Genomic DNA, 23,073 nt, shown 5'->3' on the forward strand with positions numbered 1-23,073 from the left:
TATTAAGTATAACCTGGCAGCTAGGTGGTAAGTCAGGAAGACTTATTTTCTGAGTTCAATCTGGCCTCAGCTACTTCCTAGCTGTGTGACCTTGGGCAAGTCACTTAACCCTGTCTGCCTCAGTTTCCCTATTTGTAAATTGAGCTGCAGACACAATTGAAAAATGGCTCAACAGTAGCAACAACAATGTACTAGGCACTGTGGATAAAAAGACAAAGGCAAAACTAGTCTCTCCCCTCAAGTAGCTTACATTCTACTGGAGGAAAAGCATGTATACACTGACTCTCCATGATCCCATTTGAAGTTTTCTTGGCAAAGATACTAGAGTGGTTTGCCATTTCTTTCTCAGATTTTGTGCTCTATCCATTGTGCCACCTAGCTGTTTACATGAATAAAAAATATATACAGAATATTTGAGGGACTGAGGAGTCCTAAAAACCAGCCCCAGGATGTAGAAGACTGGGGAAGGGAAGAGCAGGTAAGGCTCAAATTAACCTCTGGCTCCATAGCAAAAGTAAAGGACTCTACCTCCTTCCCATCTTCAGTTTTGTTGTGTGAGTAAATGTGGGTGCTGTACCTCCAAGAAAGACAGTCACAAACTAGACATCTTAAAGAGGCAGCCTTGATTTGAATCTTGGAGGAAGCTACAAATTGCTTTGTGGACCTCACAAATTGGTCCATATCTCTCCCATGCACTAACCACATTTTATCTTATTTCTTTTCCAGACTGTAAGCCAAGGAAACGCAGTTTTATCTAAACCTCAAATCTCTTGTAGCATTTAGTTCAACATCTCTCCTTCAGAGGAAGTGTGGTCTAGCAGCAAGGGTTCTGGATTTAGAATCAGAAAGAAACCTGGATTTGAGTACTAATTCCAATGTCTAATAGCCTTTAGAGAGATCTCAGGGAAGTCACATCTCTCTAAGTCTCAATGTCTTCATCTTTGAAATGGGGTTAGAGAGAAATTTTCTGCAGCAAACAGAGATGACCTTGGAATAAACAGGTCTAGGTTCAAGGTTAGTCTCTGACATGTTTTAGCTGGGTAGCCCTGGATAAATAATAGGTAACTCTCTAAGATGGTATTTTACAGAACACTGATCATATATGTTAGTAGAGGCTAATTCCCCAGCATAAGTTTCTTGTACTAATAAAATCCTAAGTCAAATCCCCGGCTTTTCCTCTTGCAATATGATAGTACAAAATTGAGCTGAAACAGTTTTTTAAAGGACAGACTATGGGAATGAAGTAAATCATATCTGTGGAGGTAGGGATAGGAATGAAAAAATCAGAAGGAAGGAGCATAAAGTCAGCCCATTCCTTCCAACTCCCTCACCTCATCACAGGGGGCAATTCGGCGAATCATGTCCTTCAGGTGACCAACCATCTTCTCCTCCTGAAAGTCATAGGGGAATGTTTCTGTCCACTCTGCTAATAGCTGCAGGAGCTTGGGACCAAATTTTCGGACACGGGCCTAAAACATAAACATGAGGGTGCAGACAGGAATGAAAACTTCCCTGTTATGCAAAGAAACTGGTCATAGTTATTTATTTCACAATCTCCTTCCATTTCTCCCCCAACCCCCATCTCAAACCCCAAACCCCAATGAAAAAGACTTTGCAACAAGATGCCGCTGTGAATACTGCTTACAAACAGCTCCCAGTGGACTCTTAGCAAAGAGTCCCAATGCTGCTGTGGGTAAAAGGACCTATTGCTCTTCCTCTGCCTTACTTCCTGTCAAAGGGAAGCACTCGGTCATAGGAGGCAGTTGGAAGGATTCATACCGTGTGTATTTGGAAGCTTAAATCCTTGTGTACTAGTCAATGGCAATCTGGAAATGGGAACGTCATGCACAGGGAGCCCTGAGCCTGGGCAGGTGGTGCCCTAGTCCAGACGTGATTTCATTGACAATAGGGAACTCCCAGTATGGAAACTCCTTCTGCCAATATTCTGTAGAAAATTACCAAGAGCACTGACAAGTCTAATGCTTGAATGGGTCACCCATCACATGTGGCAGAGGCAGGCTCCCATCCAGCTCTTCCTGACTCCGAAGCTGTCTCCTTCTGCTCTGCCATACTGCCTCTCATCAGCAGCAGCATTACCATTATTATTGTTGTTATCATCATTATCATCATTATCACTATCTTCTCCATCCTGTGGATGAGGAACTTGAGATACTACGAGGTTTAGGTGGCTTATCTAAGATCACACAGCCAGTCTTAGGCCTTCTGACTTCAAATACGGGCTGCTGGCATTTCAGCATCGGTCAATGTGCCCCCTTCTCTACATGCACGGCCATAATGCGTGAGTGAACTGAGCACAGGCTCAAGTCACGCTGCTGCCGCCCCCGTGCTGCTGGGGCTGCTCCTGGCGTGCTCTGATCTCGCCTACTAAATAACTCTCTAATTAGCTCCTTGGAGAGCCCAAGTGACCTTTCCAAAACCAATCTAGGGCTTCGAAGGAGATGCAACAGCAGGTAGTGAAGCGTGTGTTTTAGCATCTTGGAAATGAGATGCATGGAGAGCTTAGCTGGGACTTCTGCAGCTTCCACACATATCAAGGATTAAGGGACAAGAGAAGAAAAATATTGGGCAAATACTCTTGTGGTCAAATGCTTAGGACTAACTATGAAATTATAGAATCTCGGGATTAAGAAGGACCTCAGAAGTCATTAAGTCCAATCCATTTACGAGGGTGAGAGGGGCAGCAGTTTGTCTGAAAAATCTGAGGGTTTTAGTGGACTTCATGCTTAATAAAGGCAATAGTGTGGGCAGCCAAAATATGGTTTGCAGTGAAGCAAAGAGTTTCTATATGTAAAAAATGTGATAGCCTCTGCTCTGTCTTGTTTTCACTGTATTAAAGATCAGTGTTCAGTTTTGGGGGTGACAGTTTAAAAAGAAACCTTTAAGCATTAAGAAAAGCGCAACCGGGAAGTTATGGGCCTCGGTTCTATATCATATTAGGATCATCTGAAAGAATTGGGGACATTTAGGCTGGAGAGAGGAAGTCTCAGAGCAGAGCTGATAATGCTTCTTCATGAGTGTGGCAGCTAGTTATGTGAAAGTGTGATTAGACTGCTTCTGCATGGCCCTAGTAGAGAAGCGGAAGGTTGCAGTTACAAAAAGGAGAAATAGAGACTTAGTGTTGGGGTAAAAACGAGCCCTATCCCATTTGGAAAGGGATGTTATGGGAAGCTATGGGCTCCCCATTACTGGAGGTCTAGCTTCAAGGCACGGCTCGACAGCAACATCCTGGGAGTGTTGCTGAGAAGGTTTTTAATAAGGTAGGAATTGGAAGGTAGCTAAAGGGGTCCCTTCAAGCTAAAGAATTCTAGGATTCTAGGATTCCCACAAGTGACCATCCATCCAGTTTATAAGTAATCATTCTCCCCTGACAAAGCCCATTCTACTTTTGTCTAGCTCTAATTGTTAGAAAATTCTCCCTTTTATTGAAATGATATCTGATTTCTCTGGCCCTTCCATCAACTGTTCCTAGTCCTGCCCTTGGGGTCAAGCAGAGTGAGCCTAGGCTGTTATCTAGATGAAAACCAGCTTGGAGAGGAAGGAGGGGAAGGGAGCATAAGCTTATCTCCTGGAGGCCAACATACTCCTTTCGGGCTGGGAGAGCCCCTTCCTCAGGAATGAAAGCATCTGGAGCCAGAAGGAAGGGCCATTGATGGGATGAACCAGAGGGCCACTAAGTCCCATCCAACTGCCCAATTTTGAGAATTTGTGATCAATACTACTCACAAGAGGGAATAAATTAGAGGCATCCTGATGACATAACTCATAGAGGCTTTCACACTAACTTCAAGTGCTTCCTGAGTTTGCTTAGGGCCCAGGCTAGTCCCCAGACCAGCTCACCTTGTCCAGCACAGGTTCATCCAGTCTCTGCTGTTCAATGCATTGGTGACAGACTCGGGCCAAAAGCTCATGGGGCTCGATGAAGAGTCTGGAACTCAGCAGAAAGGTAAAGATGTAGGCTTTCTGGGAAGGAGTAGAAAGACACAGTTACAAACAGGCCTCTCACTTGGGAAGGGGAAGATTTGTTTCCTTTTTTATGCTCTGATTCCTTTTATTGTTTTCTCTTCTTGTAAATTTATTTATTTTTAATGCACATTGCTTTATGAATCATGTTAGAAAAGAAAAATCAGAGCAACAGGGAAAAACCATGGGAGAGATTTAAAAAAAAAAAAAAAAAAACAGAAAAAAGAAGTGAACATAGCATGTGTTGATTTACATACAGTCTTAGTTCCTTTTCTGGATGCAGATGGCATTTTCAGTCCAAATTCTATTGGGATTGCTTTGGATCACTGAACCATTGAAAACCAAGTTTTTCATAGCTGATCATGGTACATTTTAACTGTTATTGTGTACAATGTATTCCTGGGTCTGCTTGTTTTGCTTGATATCAGTTCGTGTACATCGGGAAGATTTATTTCCCATTTTTACTTCTCCCTCCTCTCGATTCCCCTTCTTTCTGATTCTGATCCTTTTCCTCAACAGAGGACCAGAGTAAGGGATGACTAGACTCTCTCTCCCCCCACCATGGTAAAGTTGGCCAAGGGACTCCACTTCTTGCTTTTTCTTCCCTGCAAAGCTAAGCATCCCACCCCTACAGGATTCCCACAATGTAGTACAGAGGAGAGAGAACCAGTTTGGCAATCTTCAGATGAAATGGATTCTCCTCCCACTTACTATGTGACCCAAGATAAATCCCTTAAGGCAGTATGAGACTGTGGAATGAGCACTGAATAACAGCCCAGAGTACTTGAATTCAATTCTTGGCTTTGCCACTGACTATCTGTATAACCAGAAGCAGGTAATTTAATCTGCCTGGGCACTAGCTTTGACATCTTTAAAATGAAGAGGGTGGGTAGCTAACCTGAGGCCCTTTCCAGGTCCTTGGTTTCCATAGATTCCTTTAAGTTCTTAGCTAAAACCTCACCTTACATAGGAGGCATGAACTAGTTCCCCCTCTCTGCTAGAGTCTTCCCCTGTGAAATCACCTCCCACTATTTGGTCTGTATACATCATTTTTTACACATTGTCCCCTCTTCTATTATACTGTGAGGTCTTTTGAGGACAGATACTATTTGCATCCCCAGAACTTAGTATAGAGCTTGGCACATAGTAAGTGCTAAGTAAATGCTTTTTGGTTAATTGAATTTATACTTCTCCTTTTTAAGCCCCTCAGTTTCCCCATCTGCACAATGGAGATAAACAATATCTGTTCGAGCTACCTAACAGGGTGATTGCTCTTTTCTAAAGTGGTAAAGGATGGGGCAGCTAGATGGCACGGTGAATAGAGTGCTGTCCCTGAAGTCAGGAAGACCTGGTCTCAGACACCTAACACTTTCTAGCTGTGTGAGCCTGGGCAAGTCACTTAACCCCAATTACCTCGCCAAAAAAGCCAAGGGATGCAAAAGTACTTTCATTCTTAAGTCTTATGGCATCCCGTGGAACACTGCCCAAGTGTGCCTGCCTGCTCCAAGTGAGAATTCTCAAGAATTATTCAGGGTAGCTTTAGAGTCTGTTCTGCAGAACTGGGTAGATTTTCCTTATACTTCTTTTTTAGTACTAAAATGGCCTGATTTTGATTTTTTTAAACTGAGAGTTCTTGCCTCCAACTCTTCCTTTCTCTCCTGCTTGGAGAGGATGATCCTATAGCTACTGGTTTAAGAACACCCTCAAATAGCCTCTGGGGTTGGAATGAGTTTGCATACACTTATTTTCCATTGATGAAACTGGTAAAGGAAAGCTGATATAAAAACTCCAGGAGTACCCAAATGTGTAGCCTCATAATTTGCCCCAGGTTACTGTGTCCTCTGCAGGTTGCCACTGACAAAAATGATAGCCTCATAGACCCAGGCTGGAAGGGACGTTAGACAATATCACATATGACTTCTTTATTTCACAGATGAAGAAAAAAACAAAAGAAGTTAAGTGATTTATCCAAAATTACAAAGCAAGTAAGTGACCCAGGTAAGATTTGAACCCAGGACTTCTTGATTCCAAGATCTATAATTTATCCACTGTCATGCTATCTGTCATGGTTAATCCTCTCTGCTCCTCCATGTTCATTCAAGTGGGAAGCCTGATATAAGTACAGATTAATTAGTTGTAGATGTGGAATGGGCCCAGGAGAGCCGTCTAATCCATACTTTCAATTCTCAGATGAGACCCAAAGCTCAGATGAATCTTGCATGAGACCCCAGAGTGTGACCTTTACTATCTTCTCCAAGCAAGAAATTTACCGAGAAACTAGATGGTGCCATAGTTCACAGAGCACTGGTCTGGAGTCAGGATCACTCATCTTCCTGAATTCAAATCCAGCTTCAGACACTTACTAGTGTGTGACCCTCGGCAAGTCATTAAACCCTATTTGCCTCAATTCCCTCATCTACAAAATGAGTTGAAGAGGGAAATGGCAAACCCTTCTAATATCTCTTTCAAGAAAAACCCCAAAGGGGTTCATGAAGAATTGGATACAATTAAAATGACTAAACAATATTTTGCTTAGTGCAGTAGGTTGGGTGCCTAACTTAGAGTCAGAAAAATCCAGTTTCAACTCCCGTCTCTGGCATTAACTAACTGTGTGATATTGGGCAAGTCACCCAATTCCTCTGAGTCTCTGTCTACTCATCTTCAAGATGGGGATTATACATAGTACCTGCCTCATGGAGCTAATGTGAGGCTGAAATGAGATAATTTATATATTGTGAGGCTGGTCCAGTTATAACACACTTTATAATTGCAGTGCTATATAAATATTAGTTATTATTATTATTATTTTTGTTATTCCTAGGCAAAAGAATGTGTGATCTTTTTGGTGATCTGTTTGAATTAGCTAGTTCATGGGTATTAAATCCCAACCCTTCAACATACATATGTAAATATGTACACACATGCACACACAACTTCTGGAGAAGCATAAGATTTATAAGAATGAAGTTGTCAGCAATACTATATGATGGTCAATTCTGATGGACGTGGCCCTCTTCAACAATGAGATGAACCAAACCAGTTCCAATAGAGCAGTAATGAACTGAACCAGCTATACCCAGCAAAATAACTCTAGGAGATGACTATGAGCCACTACAAAGAATTCCCAATCCCTCTAATTTTGTCCGCCTGCATTTTTTATTTCCTTCACAGGCTAATTGTACACTATTTCAAAGTCTGATTCTTTTTGTACAGAAAAACAACTGTTTGGACATGTATACATATATTGTATTTAATTTATACTTTAATATATTTAACATGTATTGGTCAACCTGCCATCTGGGGGAGGGGGTGGGGGAAGGAGGGGAAAAATTGGAACAAAAGGTTTGGCAATTGTCAATGCTGAAAAATTACCTATGCATATATAATAAAAAAAAAAGAATGAAGTTGTCTTGGGGTCTGTCCAGCCTTATTACCTGCACGATCAAGAGCAAATCACTTTAGCTCCTTGTAATTCAGTTTCTTCATCTATAAAAAGAGGGGGTTGAGCTAGATGTTCTTTGAGGTCCTTTCTAGTTCTAAACATATGCTATTTGATCCTATCATCCAGATGTCCAATATACAATAATCCTAGGGTTCACTGCTTTAGGACATAAATGCTCCCTTTGTGTTCCACACAAAAAATTAGTCCCCACAATGGGCCAAATGAGAGGAGCCTGTTTGGCACTGACTACTCTCCTTGTTCTCTAACTCTGCTATAGTAAATGCAAAGTCTCTTCCCCACTTTCTCAAAACTTGCTGGGATTCGTGAGTATGTGTGTACAGGTGTCCATCATCCCACTCCCCACCCAGATGATCACTCACTTCCGGATAGTAATCTGTGGTAGGGATGAGGTGCTGGATCAGAGCATCGAGTGATGCGGAGCTCAGGTTTCCATCCTGAAAGATCAGTCCTCCTTGCTCCCCAGATGAATGAAGGTGGGGGCTGAAGCCACAGGGAGTCACCATGCTTGTGGCACTCAGTGTCTGGGGCATGCCTTCCTGAAACACCAAGGGAGATGCGTTAGAAGGTAGGCTGTGAGGCAACAATAACAACAACAACAATAATCATCCATATTAATATCATTTTAAGGTTTGTGCAGTAGATAGAATGCCAGGCTTGGAGTCAGGAAGACTAATTTTTGGCCTAGGACACTTTAATAGCTGAACCTTGGTCAAGTCAGTTAATCTTGTCTGCCTCAGTTTCCTCATCTATAAAATAGGCTGGAAGAGGAAATGGCAAATCACTCCAGTAGTATTTTTGTCAAGAAAATTCCAAGTGGTAAAGTCAGGTTTAAATAATTGGAAAGACATTGAGTGCTCTTGGATAGGCCGAGCGAATATAATAAAGATGACAATACTCCCCAAACTAATCTATTTATTTAGTGCTATACCAATCAGACTCCCAAGAAACTATTTTAATGACCTAGAAAAAATAACAACAAAATTCATCTGGAAGAACAAAAGGTCGAGAATTTCAAGGGAAGAAATGAAAAAAAAAATTAAATGAAGGTGGTCTAGCTGTACCTGATCTAGAACTGTATTATAAAGCAGCAGTCACCAAAACCATTTGGTGTTGGCTAAGAAATAGACTAGTTGATCAGTGGACTAGGTTAGGTTCACAGGGCAAGATAGTGAATAAAAATAGCAATCTAGTGTTTGACAAACCCAAACACCCCAACTTCTGGGATAAGAATTCATTATTTGACAAAAACTGTTGGGAAAACTGGAAATTAGTATGGCAGAAACTAGGCATGGACCCACACTTAACACCATATACCAAGAAAAGATCAAAATGGGTCCATGATTTAGGCATAAAGAACGAGATCATAAATACATTGGAGGAACATGGGATGGTTTACCTCTCAGACTTGTGGAGGAGGGAAGGAGTTTGTGTCCAAGGGAGAACTAGAGATCATTATTGATCACAAAATAGAAGATTTTGATTACATCAAATTAAAAGGCTTCTGTACAAACAAAACAAACAAGATTAGAAGGGAAGTAACAAATTGGGAAAACATTTTTATAGCTAAAGGTTCTGATAAAGGCCTCATCTCCAAAATATACAGAGAATTGACTTTAATTTATAAGAAATCAAGCCATTCTCCAATTGATAAATGGTCAAAGGATATGAACAGACAATTTTCAGATGATGAAATTGAAACTATTTCCACTCATATGAAAGAGTGTTCCAAATCACTATTGATCAGAGAAATGCAAATTAAGACACCTCTGAGGTATCATTACACACCTGTCAGATTGGCTAAGATGACAGGAACAAATAATGATGAATGTTGGAGGGGATGTGGGAAAACTGGGACACTGATGCATTGTTGGTGGAGTTGTGAAAGAATCCAACCATTCTGGAGAGCAATCTGGAATTATGCCCCAAAAGTTATCAAACTGTGCATACCCTTTGATCCAGCAGTGCTACTACTGGGCTTATATCCCAAGGAAATACTAAAGAAGGGAAAGGGACATGTATGTGCCAAAATGTTTGTGGCAGCCCTTTTTGTAGCGGCTAGAAATTGGAAAATGAATGGATGTCCATCAATTGGAGAATGGTTGGGTAAATTATGGTAAATGAATGTTATGGAATATTATTTCTCTGTAAGAAATGACCAGCAGGAGGAATACAGAGAGGCCTGGAGAGACTTACATCAACTGATGCTGAGTGAAATGAGCAGAACTAGGGGATCATTATACACTTCAAGAACAATACTGTATGAGGATGTATTCTGATGGAAGTGGAAATCTTCAACATAGAGAAGAGCTAATCCAATTCCAATTGATCAATGATGGACAGAATTAGCTACACCCAGAGAAGGAACACTGGGAAATGAGTGTAAACTGTGAGCATCTTTTGTTTTTCTCCCCAGGTTATTTATACCTTCCGGATCCAATTCTTCCATTGCAACAACAACAACAACAAAATTCGGTTCTGCACATATATATTGTATCTAGGATATACTATAACATATTTAATATGTATGGGAATGCCTGACATCTAGGAGAGGCGATGGAGGGAAGGAGGGGAAAAATTCGGAACAAAAAGGAGTACAAGGGATAATGTTGTAAAAAAAATTACCTATGCATATGTACTGTCAAAAATGTTATAATTATAAAATTAATAAAAAAGTAAAAATTTAAAAAAAGAAAGAAAATTCCAAGTGGGGTCATGAAGAGTAGGACATGATTAAAAAATCACAAGCCTCTTTAAGGAGGCTTTTTTTCTAAGATTTGCAAAGCATATCACACATATGAAATCATTTTATCTTCAAATAAACCTGTGAGGAAGGTGCTATTATTATCCCCATTTTACAGATAAGGAAACTGAAGCTGAAAGGAGTTAAGTGACTCACCGAAGGTCACACAACTCAAAAGCATCTGAGCAAAGGATACAAACACCTTTGCACCTGCACATCCATCTATTCAACACATTATATATCATGCTATCTTCCACAGGGCAGCATTGGCCAAAAACATATTTGAAAGGGAAAATATGATCAGGTGGTTTGGGAAACCTATCCTCCAGGTAAGGGAATGATACACTATTAGTGTCTCAAAAGGTAATATGCTTTCAGCTTTGAACCTACTCCTGCAAACACAGATCTAGGATGAACCACAATCTCATTTCCCATATAGTAATTGCAGAGGAAAAATTTAAGAAAATAAGCTAGAACAAATGGAATTCACCTAATAATTTTTTCTTTTAAAGAGTATTTCATTTTTTCCAGTTACATGTAAAAACATTTAAAAATTGATTTAAAAAATATAATTCTGAGTTCCAATTTTTCCCCTCCTCCCTAAGACATTGAGCAATTTGATGTATCACCTGATGATTTTAAACATTATCTGAAGAAGGAAGTTTTGTGGGAATGCTTCCTTGCCCTGACACAAGCTAGTTATGTGAAGAATTTCATACCTCTCTTCTCCAACTAGTCTAGCCCATATTGATCTTGACCTTGGCTGAACTCTACCTTCTCTACTCTACTCCTCCCCCATGGCTCAAAACCCTGCCCAACACACATACAGAGTTTCACAATCCAAGTTCTTCTCGGCATTCAAGGTCATCCACATTCTACATATCTCCAAGATATCTAGCCAATCTTCTGTCTTTGCATGCCTCCCTCCCCATGCACTAACCAGTGAAAACTGACCACTATTCACATATAATACTCTGTGAATCAGATCTCCATTTGATTTACCAGATCCCTTGCCCCCCCAATGAAAAAAAAGTGGCCCTTAGCATCAAGTTCTAAATCCATGATTATCTGTCTATCTGTCTCTCTTTCTCTCTATCTTCCTTCCTCCCTCCCTTCTCTGCTTCATTCCTTTTTTCTCTCTGAATCTCTGAAACTGAGCTAGTTTTTAACACAGAGCCGATTAGCTTCCTGTTGCTATTTCCTAGATTGAAGAGGACACAAAAGCAACATCTCAAGAGACCTTTTCTGTTTCTCTCTAATTCTGTATCTCTCTGTCTCTTTGTTTCTCTCTCCTCTCTCCTCTCTCTCTCTCTCTCTCTCTCTCTCTCTCTCTCTCTCTCTCTCTCTCTCTCTCTCTCTCTCTCTCTCTCTCTCTCTCTCCCCTCCAACTCCTCTCCTCATTCTGCTTCTCTCTGTTCTCTTGTCTGTCTCTTTCTCTCTCCCCCTTCTTCCCTCTCATTTGTCTCTATGTTCTTCTCTCTCTCTGTCTCTCTCTCTCTCTCCCCTCCGTTCCTCTCCTCTCGTCTTCTGTTCTCTGTTTCTCTGTCTCTTTCTCTCTCCGCCCTTCTTCCTCTCTTTGTCTCTGTCTATGTCTTTCTCTCTCTGTCTCTGTCTCTCTCTCCCTTTCCCCCCACCCCTCTCCCCTCTCTCATGTCCATTCCCCTTCTTCTTCTCCCTCAACTCTAATATAAGCTGCTCTAACAAAAATAAATATCTGCTCTACAATGATTCACATTCCCACATGGTCAGAGTTCCTCAGCTGTCGATCACCATTGATTTAGTCCATTGGAAGCAATACCTAGCATGATCTCTCTAAGCTGAGCTACAGCCTTTGTGTTCTCTCCCCAGAGCGTAACAAGGTCTAGTTCACTCACCGCCCCTCCCCTTCACCAAGGGCTGATACCACTATGGACCTTGAGGACAGGAATTACATTCATTTTAGTCTCTGTACCATCTTGTCCAGCACAATGCCTGGCACACAGTAGGAGTTTAACTGGATCCTCTGCTGTTTACCTTTCCTTATCTACCTCTGCACTAGATCAGATCCCCTCTTCTTCCGAAGCCCCTAGAGAGCATTCTGAATCTTTAGTCACAAGTGACTTGTACTTGTGCCCATGTTTAACCCCCCACTCACATAACCTTTCATTTAGACTCAGCTTCTAGAAGAGAAAGCCATCTCTCATGCATCTATCCCTCCCAGAGCAAGCAGGATAGGGCTCTGCACAGGTGGGGTGCTTCCACATCTATTAAACAAACAGACAAATGAATAAGCAAAAGAAAAGATTGGAGATGATTCCCACAAATAATGATTTGGAATATTTCTCCGCATCCTTAAAGAGTCACATTTGGTCATTTTTGCACCAGGGCATATTCAGATTCCTTCCCCATTCACTGCTTGGTTGTCATCTTTGGGAGGATTATCTCCATGGTAACAAGATGCAAGACTGAAGGCTAGAAGGAACAAGTAGGAAGGGGTGGTGGTCCTTTATTTCCCAGGCAGCATCCCAACCGTCCCTGAATGCAGCAATTACTCACTATGGGGATCCCATTGGTAAATGCATCTGCACAATTTGGACTGGATGCCAGCACTGGCTCTTATTGAGAGTTACACCGTTGATATAACTCTTAATTAGACACCATTATCAAAAATTCTGCTTGCATCTCTCAACAGTTTGTTTTTTCCCTGTAATTAAGGAGAGGTTTGGGGGTTTTGGGGGGGTGGTAAATAAATGTCTCCAGTAATTCAAAGCATAGCCATCCCTGAACTGAGCCAATTTTTACACAGATTAGGTAGTTGCCTGTTGCGGTTTCCTAGATTGAAAAGAACATGAAAGCAACACCTCGTCTCTCTTTTGGCCAGCCAACCTATGGAACCTTTAAAATTCTCCCAAGGAAGACAGAGCCTTCTCTTCTCCGAGATCTGCCCTGCGGGATGCTCTGCCCTGAAAGCCAAGGATGTCAACAGCATGCCAACCATGCCTGCACACATGAAAGCGTGCCAGGAGGGAGGGTGAGTTAGCTGGCTCCTGCTCTGCTTCAGACCCCTCCCCACAGCAAAGGCAAACCAGAATCTGACTCGAAGAACTGGGCTTTGGGGATGCCAGGCACCCCACCTCTAACATGTTTAGGGTCATACCAAGAGAACAGCCGGCTGAAGAGGAAGGAATACAGAGTGGAAAGATATAGAAAGAGCACAGCAGCTGGCTATGAAGCAGAACTAGGGAAATGATGTTTTCCTATCAGAAGCCAATAGGGTACAGCAACAGCCAGTTGTTGCTCTCACAATAATAAATAGACTTCAGTTCAAGGAAGGTGTAGACTTCATTTATTGCCTTGGAGATCTCCATCTCCAGTCCCAATCATTTTGTTAAGCTGCAATCTCACATTTTCAATTCCCTGCTGGACAGCTCTATATAAATGTCCCAATTAATCCACAAGCAATTATTAAGCATTTACTGTGTACCAAGCACTATTTTAAATGCTGGGGATACAAAGAAAAAGTAAGAACAGAATCTGCCCTTAAGAAGCTTACATCCCCATGGAGTACTCCTTCCTTTGAGGGGTGACAGACAGCAGGGACTCAAGATAGTGGCCAAAAGTTATAGGCATTTCTTTACCTCTTGTGAGGAGTGGCCTTTGGATGAGACCAAACTGTGCCTAGTTTGGGAGTTCAGTAGATATCACAGGTCTTTTGGGAGAAAGGATACACAGATTGGGAAGCCTAAAATCTTTGATCAGAGAGATGAAAGGGAGCTTAGCAGGACTCTGTCCAATCTATTTCAAACACAATTATCCTTGTCCTGAAGACACAGATTTCAGTGGACAGGGCATAAGAATGTAGAGTTATATTGGCTACAAAGACTGTAGAAGAATTGAAGGAAAGAAATATAACTATGGAAAACTTCTAGAAGTGAGATACTAAAAGTCCTAATGAGTCTAAAGACTAGCCCGTGTCCTTGTTTTCCCTATATACCTAAGTTCAAAGCCTTATAAATTATCAAGACTAAAAAGAGTAACTCTTTCCTAAGGAGAAAACACACAGATATATACACCCACACACAAATGGAGGAGACAATATACACGTAAATAGGTTTACACAAACATAGAGAGTAGATGTAGTATCACCTCAAATGGAAGGTTCCTTTCAAAAGATTTTTCTTTTGTTTTTATATCACAGTATTTTTCAGGTGTATAATTTGCCACCTTCTTTATAAACACCCACCCACCTGTCTTATAATAAAGAGAAAATATTGAACAAAACTGACACAGGGGATATTTCTAATAATATATGCTCCATTCTCTATCTGTGGTCCCCTACCAATCAACCAACAGAAAAGAGAATCCACTAATGGCTTAAACATAACAGAATCCAGACAGGAGGTAATAAGGATCTGAATTTAAATGAGTGGTTATTTTTTTGTGTAGTGGAGGAGACAGATGTGAAACTGTGAAAGTGAAATTTGTCGAGTTAAAGTGAATACTGCCCTACCTTTGAGGACTACCTTGAAAACCCCAATGGACCAATTGTTCTAAACTTACTTTGAGGATTCCCTTGAAAGCTCCAAAAGACCAATTGTTCTGCAGTGGGAAGCTAAGGCTTCTTTTTCCTTTTCAGAGATGGGGGTGGGGAAGGAGAGGGTTTTGAGGTGGGGCGACTGCCAATCTCAAGCTGATGGCTCAGAAATCAAGCAGCTCTCTGGGGTCTCAATGAAGAAACAGCAGCACTTCTACCCCAAGCAGATCAGGTTGCCAAAAACTGCTCAGCTCACAATGAGCCTTTTTTTTTTTTTGATAACGCAGCCTGTTTAAAAGCCTGTAATGTGTGCCAAGACTTTATACTTGTTCATATGCCATCCTTGGCATGGTGATCCATCACAAGCAAAAGATGAGAACAAGTCTCCATGCACCTGGCAGGGGACAGATCCAGAGAGAAATAACACATCTGGCTTCAAACACCAAGGCTCTGTAGCCCAGAGATCCCAGGACAGTGGGAAAAGCAGTGTGTGTATGTGCATCACCATTCCTCACTTGATATGGTACCAAACTGATTCAGGGTTCAAGGAACACAAGACCCAGCCCTGGATGATGCTTCTCCTCAAATCATAAACTAAGATAGTGCCAGTGCCAGTGACTTGGGAAACTACTCAAAGCAGCAGCAGCAGCAAGGTGTCTGCAAACCTTGAGGGCTATTTACATAAAAGTAGTTTTTTAAAATAACCAATTTTTATAGGGATCAATACAAGCTGGAAAGCAAGCCCTGAGAATCAGCAGGCTCAGCTGCCAGTAATAAGAGCCTAGAAGCATAGATTTAGAGCTGGAAATGACCTTAGAGGTCATTGAATCCAACTCCCTCTTTTTACAGAGAAAGAAACAGAGATCCAGAAAAATTACATGATTTTCTCAGGCTTACAAAGTCAGTAAGTGTTTGAGGCAGAATTTGAACCCAATTCCTCCAAGTCTAGTGTTCTATCACTCTGTTAATGAATTGTCCTATGACTTAGGAACTCCTCATTCTAGCTCATTCACAGGAGAGCACAGGAGGAAAGATGCTTTGCAAATAGAAAAACAATAGGCAATAATGGCAACAATTATATATAGATGGTACAGTGGATAGAGAGCCAGGGCTAAAGTCAGGAAAACTTCTATCTCTTCCTGAATTCAAATCTGGTCTCAAACGTTTACTAGCTGTGTCATCTTAGGCAAGCCACTTAATCTTCTTTGCCTCAGTTTCCTCACTGGTAAAATGAGCTGGAGAAGGAAATAGGAAACCATCCCAGTATCTTTGCCAAGAAAACCCTAAATGGGATCATGAAGAGTCAGTTATGACTGGAATAATGATTCAACAACATGCTTGCAGATCACCTCAAGGTCTTCAAAGTGCTTTATGAGCATAATTTCATTTGCTCCTATCACCTACTCTGAAGGGCAAGGATTCTTACCCACTTAAAAAGTACAGATATAGAAACTGAGGCTTAGGATGTTTGAGGCCATACAGCCCACACATGAGGTGGGATTCAAATCTGTCTTCCTAATTCCAAGCCCATTTCTTTAACCATTAACATATCATTCTCTCACCAGCTATCCTCAGTATAAATCTAATTGTGGTCCCTCTGGAATGCTGGCTCATCATTCTGACATTCTGGCCTTTGACAGCCTCCTGTCAGAAACCCCAATAGTGATGTGTTTCACAGTCTACAAGAAATGCAACCTAGAACACTTTTAGCACAAACATACTCCACTTCTGGGCCTCCACTTTCTTCTGGAGGCCTTCCTTTGGCTTTGGGATATATGATTTCCTGCAAGGACCTCAGAGTCTCTTGCTCTGGGAAGTACCCTGATGGGCACTTTGTATTTAAGGAGAAGAAACCATGGTCCAGGGGACACCTGATTTCCAGGCTCAGTCAGTTCTGCCAGACACTTGCTGTAGGATCTTGGCCAAGTCACTTAACATCTCATGTTCACAAAGAACTTTCCTTATAATCACTTCAGGGCAAGTTTCATCATCTCCACTGTACAGATAAATAAATTACAGGCTCAGTGGGTGTGACTTGCCCAACATCACATGGCTAACATGTCAGAGCTGGGCTTTGAAGCCAGGTCACCTGAATATAAGTTCAATACTTACTACTATACTATTCTTCTTTCCACCTGTAGAGGGATCTAGAAAAGATCCTTTTCTGCACCTCCATTTTCTCATCTGCACAATGAGAGGGTTAAACGGTATGAGTTCTAACACCCTCAGCTAGTTGGGGTATTCTCATTGAATTCTATCACATGAGGTTCCTTTAAAACTGCTGACGTTCCTAGCCAAAATAAGTTCCTTGTTTAAGTCCACTGAAAAGCAGCATGGGATAGGAGATAAACCACTGAAATTAAAGTTGGAAAAACTTGAGTCTGAATTCCAATTTAGATGCTTATTAGCTGTAAGATCCTGGCAAATTACTGAAACTCTCTGGGTCTCAAATTAGGTTTGGATGGCTTCTGAGGTCCTGTCCAAAACTAAATCCAGAGTCCTAGGCTCTTAAAGGAATGAGTGATTCTGGATCTGCAGCAGTTTTCTGTTGGAAGAGATGTGAGGATGGGGAGGGCAGACCTGCAGGTTAGCATTGATACAAAGGTATTCTGGGGGAGAAGAAAGAGCACTGAGGAAGAGGATGGGGAAGAGGAGGAGGGAAAATGTGGAGAAGTATGGATGGAAAAAATGGATGAGGAGGAGGAAGAAGAGGAAGTGAAATGAGAAGGATGCAAATATATGGATAGAGGAGGAGGGGAAGAAGGAAGAGAATGGAGAAGAATGGAAGAGGAGAGGAGGAGGAGGAAGAGGAGAAGAGGAGGAGGAAGATGGAGGAAGAAGAGGTGATAGCTGGTTGGCTCAGAAATGAGAAGCAGCTGTCACTGAGCTCTGACTTTGCTGAATAGTGCAAAATGGTGCTTTTTCAGCTAGACCCCCACATCCCTGTGCCCCAGACATAACTGTTTCCCCGATTGGTTTGTCTTTTTGAACTTGGCTTTTGTCTTCTGGGCTATATGTGTATCATAGCAACCTCTCAACCCTTCTGGTTTTTCTACATAGCTGCATCTGCAGATTAGGGATGAGGGACTAGAAAGGAAAAGATGAAGAAGGAAGAGGCACAGACCCAATGCAGCAAGATTTTGAATTTGCTCAAAATTCTGAGTGTGATTATTATTGTCGTGGTAATTTTAGAATTTAAATTAAAATAGAGGGTAAGAAACCAAAACAACAAATGTTTTCAGGGCTGACATAAGTGTCACCACATCAAGATTCTGTGTCTTCACAAACCAAATGTTAGCACCCCAGACTCACTAAACCTCCACCCCAGAGCAAGCAATAGTGACAATCCATTTGTATGCTCAAGGGCCTCCCCCAGCACAAAATCAGAGACTTAGAGACCTCAGCCTCTTCTTTCTGCCTGAAAGGAATCAGTTCAAAGGGGCTGTGATCTGCTACAGTGAACCACACAGGGAAACAATGGCATAGCTAGGGTTCCTGGAATTCAGGGTTCCATGGACTGCCACCCAGTCCATCAAGAGTGCTAGAAGATGTATATTTATTCCAGCTGAACTGGATAATGGGCTGGACCCAAGAAGACCACTTGTAAATTCAGGTCTGCCTTGAAGGCCTCTAGCCCAGTGTCTAAAAAAGCACAACTGTAACTTCCCAATGATCCACTCTTATTACCCAATAGAGCCCCCTCTTGCCACAAAATACAATTTAAAACTGAACCAAAACTGTGTGCCTCGTTATGCACCTGTCCAAAATGCTCCATCCCTTTGCCCTCAGAAGGGAAGTCTGCTTCTTCAGAAGTGAAGAACAGTCAGTATGTTAATCCCTGTTTGATATCTTTCAATGCTGCTCCTATGATTATGATTGTATAAATTGTGTTCTACATTTTTCTCCCTTTGCAGTGCATCACACAAGTCTTACCCACAAACTTATACTTTATGTGACTGTCTTATTGCCCTTCCTACACAGTAAGCCCCTAAAGGTTTCTACTGATGTTATTGAGATTCATTGTCCCCAGAAAATTAATTTCTATATATTTTATATTTATTTACCTGTGGTCGTGTTATCCTCTCACAGAATATGAGTTTTAGAAAGTAGGGGCTATTTTGTTTTGTCTTTGTACCTTCAGAATTTTAAGTGCCTACTCTCAACAGGCACTTAATGAGTAAATGGAGTTAATGGAAGTCATTTATCCCTGCTCTTCCCATCTCAGTGATCAGAACAGGGCCCCACACTTAGCTGGTATTTAAGAAGATTGATTGCTTGACTGATTAGCAGTCAAGTCCACATTTTTTTTCCCCTTGAGCCATAAGCTTATTTAAGATATATACAGGGTGTCCCAAAAGTCTTAGTGAAGAAACTACCCTGTTAACTAAATTGTTAAAATTCTGGGGACATAAAACAAAATAGCCCCTGCCTTTTAGGAGCTTCTATTCTATTTAAGTTTAAATACCTTAAATACTTAGCTTAAAACTACACTAAGATTTTTAGGACATCCTATATTTATATTCTAACCCACTACACTTCTGAGGGATGAAATTCACCCAAACTAGGCTGAAAAGGAACTAATTAATAAGGATTAAAACCACGATTTCTTTTTCTGTTTTCTTTTATTGCTGGCAGGAGGAACAGAGGGTTGATGGGGAATGAAAGTGGGTCGTGAATGAAAGTTGTTCATTGATGAAGGAGCAACCTGAAAGAAGTGGGAGGAGAAGCAGTAAGTGGGAGACTGGAGATACTTTCTTCCTAAGAGGTGCCAGAGCTAGATCTAGATTGTTAGTATCTCTCAGCCTTTAAGGCATTCCTACTACAGGCAGATCTTGGATAGTGACAAGAGAAGTCAACATGGCTGTCCTGGGAAGGATGTCTAACAACACAAGGGAATAATGAATTTCCTAAGGGAGAATATTGTTGTACTGGACAGGGTAAAGGTCACAGGATCACAGGAGGTTTAGCACTCCAAGGAACAATCTGCAGGTTCACCTAACACAGGGGTTCTTTACCTGGAAACTGTGAACTTTTTATGTTAGTTTGTGGCTTTCTTGTCTTGTCTTTATTTTCAGTTCCAAATTCTCTCTCTCCAGTCTGGTGGATAATTAATAATAACTGAGGAAACAATTGGAGCAATACAATTAATTAGCAAAACAGGTAAGATAAATGGGTCAATGGACTTTCCAGTCAGTCCAAAGATCCCGAATACAGAGTGAAACAGATTTTTAGGTATTAAAAACAATTAATCAAATAAGGCCAATTAATTAAAAGAAACCAATTAACTAGGATACAGAATTAGGTAATCTGATTTCTGATTGGAGAAAAGATTAGGGACTTTCCAAATTGAGAGGGGGAGAGTATATAGGTACAATTCTTTGAAATAAAAAAGGTGACCCACTCCCCCCCAAGTGACTGTGTTCAGCCAAACAAACATCGAAAAAATAAGTGATTGACCAGTATGGGGCCAGTTTTCAAATATGATGTACAGATCGCATAAGATGCCTAATTGTGAGAAAACTCCTCACATCAGTCTTCAGGTCCCACTTGGTTTCTGGTCAGTACAGCAGGTTCTTAGATAAAGGTCTCTAAGCAACAGATAGAGACAGTCCAGCCATCCAGGATTAGGTTCAAACAATGCAATAAAGCTTCCTCACAATTATCATAATTGAATACAGTGTTCTCACAAGACAGAAATTGGATGCAACCCATAATGAATAGAAAGGAGACTGATCTAGATTCAGAATTGAGTCACAAGCTGGACTCAGTATAATTTATGCAATTACCTCACAGCCCCACCCCCACCCATTGAGAAGACAAGAAGTATGATATGATGATACCTATTATACATGAAAAACATATTTCCACATTAGGCAAATTGGAAAAAAAAAAGAAAATGTATGATTGAATCTGCAATTCTCTATCTGAAGATAGATATCAATTTTCATCATGAAATTGTCATGAAAAATTACATTGCTGATCATTGCACATTCTTGCTATTATTGTATAAAATGTTCTCTTGGCGTTGCTCACTTTACTTCGCATCAGTTCATATCAGTCTTTCCAAATTTTCCTGAAATATCCCCTTTGTCACTGATGAAATCTCCTTAGTTTTCAATACTTGGCTACCACAACATGAATATCTTTGTACATGTAGGTCTTTCTCCTTTTCCTTTGGTCTCTTTGAGATACTAATAGTGGTATTGCTGGGTCAAAGGGCATGCACAGTTCTATAACCTATTGGGCAACGTTCCAAATGAATACAGAATGATTAGACCAGTTTGGTCTATGAACTTTAAAGAAAAAATTGATAACTATTTCAATTTAATTGATTTCCTTTGTAATCTTATGTATTTTTTTCATCAAATTAAGAAATTTATGTTGGCTATTTTAAAGATGAGGAAACAGATGAGATAGTAACAGATTTGCCAAAGTACACACAATAAATGGCACAGTTAGGATTTGCAACAAAGTCTTCTGACTCCAGATTCATTATGTCCTGTATTACAGTCCAGTCCAGGAAACAGCGCAGTGTATGCCACCAGAGCAAAAGAGAAGCCTTGTATGTCCTTGGACAGACATGGAAACAAAGTTGATGTCCATCTCTTGGGGGAACAGCTCAACAAATTATAGTATATGAATATAATGAAATATTATTGTATCCTAAGAAATGATAAACATGAGAAATTCAAAGAAGCATGGGAAGACTATGAACTGATGAACTGATGATGCAATATGATATAAATAAAACCAGAAAAATTATATGTACAAAGGTCTCAACAATATCAAAGAAAACAAAATAAAACTGAATGTCACATAACCATAATATAGGAGGAGAGAGGAAAAGCACTTCTCATTCTTTCCTTGGAAAGAGGGGGCCTATGGATGCGAGGTGTTATATATGCCATATTCTTTTTTTATCTTTATTAGGTAGGGAAGGGTGAGAGGGCTAGATTCAGAAATGAACAAGATATAGAGAACAAAAGTCAGGAATAAAGCAAAACAAATTTAAAAAAAATTTAAGTGCATAGTGCTCTAAGTTACTACTAATTAGAGAAATGCAAATAAAAACAAAATTTATCAGACTGGCTAACATGACGAAAAGGAAAATGATAAATGTTGGAGAAGATGTGAGAAAAGTGGAACACTAATACATGTTAGTGGGGTTGTGAACTGGTCCAGTCATTGTGAAGAGCAATTTGGAATCATACCCAAAGAGCTATCAAACTGTGCATACCTTTTGAGCCAGCAATCTCACCATTGGGGATTTGCAGCCCAGAGATCATAAAAGAGGAAAAGGACCTATATGTGCAAAAATATTCATAGCAGCTCTTGTTGTGGTGGCAAAGAATTGGAAATTGAAGGGATGTTCATCCATTAGGGAATGGCTGAAAAGGTTGTTGTATGTGAATGCAATGAAATACTATTGTTCTACAAGAAATGATGAACAGGCAGATTTCAGAAAAAACTAGGAAAGATTGAACTGATGCTTAGTGAACTGAGCAGAAGCAGGGAAACATTGTACACAGTAGCAGCAAAATTTTACAACGATGAACTGTGACAGACTTAGCTTTTCCCAGCAATACAATAATCCAAGATAATTCTAAGGGACTCGTGATGGAAAATGCTGACCACAATCAGAGAAAGAACTATGGAGTCTGAATATAGATCTAAGCATACTATTTTTTTTTTTTTTTGCTGAGGCAATTGGAGTTAAGTGACTTGCCCAGGGTCACACAGCTAGGAAGTGTTAAGTATCTGAGAGCAGATTTGAACTTGGGTCCTCCTGACTTCAGGGCTGGTGCTGTATTCACTGCACTATTTTGCTGCCCCTTATTTTCACTTTTTTTCTTTCTTGTGGTTTTTCCCTTTTGTTCTGAGTCTTTTTTCACAACACAACTAATATGGAAATATTTTTCAACATGATTGTATATGTATAACCTATATCAGATTACTCACTGTCTTGGGGAGGGGGAGGGATAAATTTGAAGTTCAAAATCTTACAAAGATGAATGCTGAAAGCTATTTTACATGTAATTGGAAAAAATAAAATGCTATTTTTTAAGTACATGAAGCTGGACTATAATTTAGGGAAGAAGGAAGGAAGGAAGGAAGGAAGGAAGGAAGGAAGGAAGGAAGGAAGGAAGGAAGGAAGGAAGGAAGGAAGGAAGGAAGGAAGGAGGAAGGAAGGAAGGAAGGAAGGAAGGAAGGAAGAAAGGAAGGAAGGAAGGAAGGAAGGAAGGAAGGAAGGAAGAAAGGAAGGAAGGAAGGAAGGAAGGAAGGAAGGAAGGAAGGAAGGAAGGAAGGAAGGATACTCCATTATATGCATATTTCCACATTAGCCAAATTGTAAAGAGAGAGAGAGGAGAGAGGAAG

General features: G+C 40.7%; 1 protein-coding gene across 4 annotated transcripts in view; it reads right to left on the reverse strand.

The window, feature by feature from the left end:
* The window catches only part of RASGEF1C (RasGEF domain family member 1C), a 187,719-nt gene that overhangs the window by 71,627 nt on the left and 93,019 nt on the right, over positions 1-23,073 (reverse strand). For 3 of the 4 annotated variants that reach the window (XM_074292327.1, XM_074292324.1, XM_074292328.1), the window contains exons 3-5: positions 7,804-7,980; positions 3,859-3,981; positions 1,332-1,469 (exon numbers count right to left, since the gene is read on the reverse strand). In XM_074292327.1, the coding sequence (XP_074148428.1) occupies positions 1,332-1,469; positions 3,859-3,981; positions 7,804-7,974 (432 nt within the window). In that variant the 5' untranslated portion in view covers positions 7,975-7,980. Of the gene's footprint in view, positions 1-1,331; positions 1,470-3,858; positions 3,982-7,803; positions 7,981-19,712; positions 19,816-23,073 lie in introns of all 4 variants that reach the window. The other variant, XM_074292325.1, reaches the window with a different exon arrangement.

This window comes from Sminthopsis crassicaudata, chromosome 2, assembly GCF_048593235.1.
Source record: "Sminthopsis crassicaudata isolate SCR6 chromosome 2, ASM4859323v1, whole genome shotgun sequence".
Lineage (NCBI taxonomy): Eukaryota > Metazoa > Chordata > Mammalia > Dasyuromorphia > Dasyuridae > Sminthopsis > Sminthopsis crassicaudata.